This window comes from Acyrthosiphon pisum, chromosome A2, assembly GCF_005508785.2.
Source record: "Acyrthosiphon pisum isolate AL4f chromosome A2, pea_aphid_22Mar2018_4r6ur, whole genome shotgun sequence".
NCBI lineage: Eukaryota > Metazoa > Arthropoda > Insecta > Hemiptera > Aphididae > Acyrthosiphon > Acyrthosiphon pisum.
The window spans coordinates 48,454,827-48,458,703 of NC_042495.1; the positions used below are offsets into that span (position 1 = coordinate 48,454,827).

Sequence of the window (3,877 nt, forward strand, 5' to 3'; positions counted from 1 at the left end):
CCATAAAATGTATGAACCAGATGAGTCAGTATGCATCGATGAAACAATGGTACCTTTTAGAGGCAGGTTAAATTTTCGCCAATACATACCTGGAAAAAGGCACAAGTATGGTATAAAACTTTTTAAATTGTGTATGAAAGGAGGTTACACTTGGCATATAAAAATATATGGTGGCAAAGAAAAAGAACCTGGAAAACAAGTTGCTACAAGTGTTGTACTTGAGTTAATGAAACCATTATTAGGGGCTGGCCGAACACTTTATACTGATAACTACTATACAAGTGTTGATTTAGCACATAAATTGTTAGATAAAAACACACATTTAGTTGGTACGTTACGCAGAAATCGGAAAAACAATCCTAAGCCCGTTTTGAATTCTATACTAAAAAAAAAATGAAATAAAAGCAATGGAAAGTAATACTGGTGTCGTAGTAGCCAAGTGGAAAGATAAAAGAGATGTCTTGTTCCTTAGTACTAAGCATGAGCCTATGATGGTAGATGTTAGTACAAAATATGGTCTTAAAACTTCAAAACCAATTGCTATAGTTGATTACAATGAAGCTAAATCATATATAGATGTGAGTGACCAAAAGGCATCATATGCTAGTACTATAAGAAAGGGAATTAAATGGTACAGAAAAATTGGTATAGAGTTGTTAACAAATACTGCAATTGTAAATGCTCATTTATTATTCCAAAAAGTAACTAAGAAGAAAATAAATATATCTGAATTTAGAGAGAAAATTGTGTTGTCACTTATAGAAGAAAAAATTCAGGACAAAAATGAGCCCATTGATAATTTACCACATAAATTACAGCAAAATGAAAAAAGAGGAAGGTGTTCCAGATGCTATTTAATGTTTTCTAAACAATTTGGAAGGTCTTATGCAGTAAAACATGCTAAACAAGTACAACAAAAATGTCCTGGGTGTGAAAATAAATTTTTTTGTAATGATTGTTTTTTTAGTTTACACAAAACCTCTCTTAAGTCAAATCCTTAATTTTTTTTATAGTTACATTGTTATTTGATGTATTGAAAAGACTTATAATATATGTTTATGTTTATATTCGCTATTTAATTTTTATAAAGGTGTTAAGTTTTAGTTTTTATTAACTGATTTTATATGAAGATTTTATTTTCTGTTTTTTTAACTATTTGATTTTGTTCAATGATTATATACTATGATACAGTGTTTTAGTTTTTGTTAACAGTTTTATACAAAGATAATGTATTTTACTTTTTTTTTAACAATTTTATATAAATGTTTAATTATTTTGTTAAATTATAATTTTTCAAGTTGAATTAAAGAGAAGTTGAATATTTTCAATGACACTGTTTTGTTCATTTGTGCCGTGTGTATCAAAATTGATACACACTTAAAAAACGGACTTAGAATGCTTTTTCCCCCAAAAACCTGTTAAAGCTTATTTTATTGGTGTCTTAGAGTCACAATAAAAGAATAAAAATGTCTTGGTCAGAATGGTCAGTTTTGTCATTTTAGGCCCGGCACTCAAAGTGTTAAGTTGAAATTAAATTAACTTTAACTTTTTAACTAGGTAGTTAATGTTCAGCTTTGCTTATTGGCTAATGAGCAATGGCTACTATCAAGATTCCAAGTCTACCCATTATGGTTTAGGCTGTACATATGTTGATACTCAGTCAATCAGTTAGGACTACGCCTCTAGTAGAATGTAAAGATTAATCCAGATGATAGATATTGAAAAGCCCATTAACATTAATATTGCATTGTAAATTTAAATAAATTATTATATTACATTTAACATTTGCTTAGTATCGCACTATCGCCTCCATAATGATGGAATTGTCTTGCTAATTAAATACCTATGTACAATTAATGGAGGCAAATATAGGTACCTATATAATTAATGGTATAATAATAATTTGTAATAAGTAATAGTGAAGTGATAACCACTACATTAATAAATTGCTTGAATTAATGTTTCCTCAATCTATATTATGTGCTCATGGTGTAGCTAACTGCCTTAAATAATTAACTTAATACTTATTTATGTACCTAATATATTATATTATAATTGATACATTGAATAAAGAAAATTGATTATAATAAAATTAGTGAAGAATATAATATGTCATACTTTCTTAAAGACTGTGACTTTTTACCGTCAATTAAATAATTTATCATTGTTTACATGACCATACCTCCTACACATGCACGGTTGACAGGTCATTTCGTACCCTTCGCCGTGTAAAAACATGGTTAAGGTCTACAATGACAGAGCAGAAACTATCTGGACTACGGATACTTAGTAAACATAGACAGAAAATTAATGATTTAAATGTAGGGTAGGTCAGGTGGGGTAAGTGCCTAACGGGGCTAGTGCCTAATCGGGTTATAAAAATACAATCTTTCAATTTTAAAGCTAATTTCATGAACATTACGAAGTTTAATAGTAATCGAATGTTGTATAATGTTGGTTACACTTTAAGTCTTATGATATCAAACATAGCAGTTATTATTATTCAAAAAGCTAATCAGTTATTTACTCGTATTTTTTTTTTTAAATCGACGATAATTAAACGGCCTAGTTTACCCACTTAAATTGCTCAAAATAATTTCAAATTAGGTAAATAAATGTAATTTTATATTTATAATATTCTTTATTTTATGAATTATGCTAATTGTATGATACAAATGAGTATTAGCCAATATTATGCACTTCCCCGCGTGTAAAGTTCCACTCGGGGAATGTGCGACATGATTTATGGGGAAAGTGCGACATGCCTTATTTTGTTAAATAGTTAAAAAGATTTTATAAACATTGTTTGTGACTAAAATATTTATGAGTTACAAATATTTATTATTAAATATGTAAATAGTTGACAATTAAACTTTGAATATGTGTTAAATTATATCAACCAAAACTTAAAAAAAACTGATATGTATTAACTATAAATTTTAAAAAAACTGATAGTCTGTCAAATCTTGATAAAATTAAATAATTGAATTTTTTCAACGGAATTTCTTTGAAGATTTTCATTACCTAGCTTATGGCACTTGCCCCGGCCAAGGAATAGCTTGTATACAACCCCAGAAAACATTATAACATTTAAACGTTATTTGTCAAATATTTGCTAGTTTTTTTAAAAAATTGTACATTATTTGTATACAACTTTATTTACACTTGCAAACATCAATCAAATGTTTGACAAATGTCATTTGAACCAGATCATATTATTTAATAATCAATTTAACACAAACTTTGGCCAAATATTTGTCAACAATTGTACATTATTTGTAAGACAATTGCCCGGACAATGTTGCAACATTTAAATGTTAATTGTCAAATATTTGCTAATTTTTTTAATAATTGTACAGTTCCACTTGCAAACATCAACCAAATGTTTGACACACTTCATGTGATTCAAAAATTATGCGTGTTATTTCAATCAACTGCTATTAAACACAAACTTTTGCCAAATATTGTACAAGATATACAAAATAATTGTTCATGACACCTGCAGGCATGAAGGTATATATCAATTTCTTTGATAAATATATTTTTGTTTCAGAAATAACCGAATGACAATAAAATATATTTATAAATGTCATAACTGACATATTAAGTAATAATTAATGGTTTGGTATAGGATTTACAGATAGAAATATTATAAAAAGTATACTTCTTTTAGGTTATTTTATTGCATATACTTTAATTATATAATTATAATAATGACAGTTACATAAAAAACAATGAATTTTCAAACAAATTAAAAAAAAAAAAAATGTAATTACATTTATAAATATCACGATTCATGAATAATTATTAATAAAATATATTATATATATTTATGTAGGTATGAATATTAATAATATACATATAGTTATTAATTAAA

At 27.0% G+C, this 3,877-nt stretch overlaps 2 protein-coding genes across 2 annotated transcripts; both read left to right on the plus strand.

Moving 5' to 3' along the window:
- The first annotated feature begins 7 nt into the window (after positions 1–7).
- Positions 8–397, plus strand: LOC103308680 (piggyBac transposable element-derived protein 4-like). The gene has a single exon (XM_008182478.1). The coding sequence runs from the start codon at positions 8–10 to the stop codon at positions 395–397; it is 390 nt and encodes a 129-aa protein (XP_008180700.1).
- Positions 398–407: 10 nt separating this feature from the next.
- On the plus strand, positions 408–1,001 carry LOC100574330 (piggyBac transposable element-derived protein 4-like). Its single transcript, XM_008182479.1, has one exon. It carries the CDS (start codon positions 408–410, stop codon positions 999–1,001), a length of 594 nt encoding a protein of 197 aa, XP_008180701.1.
- Positions 1,002–3,877: the final 2,876 nt, after the last annotated feature.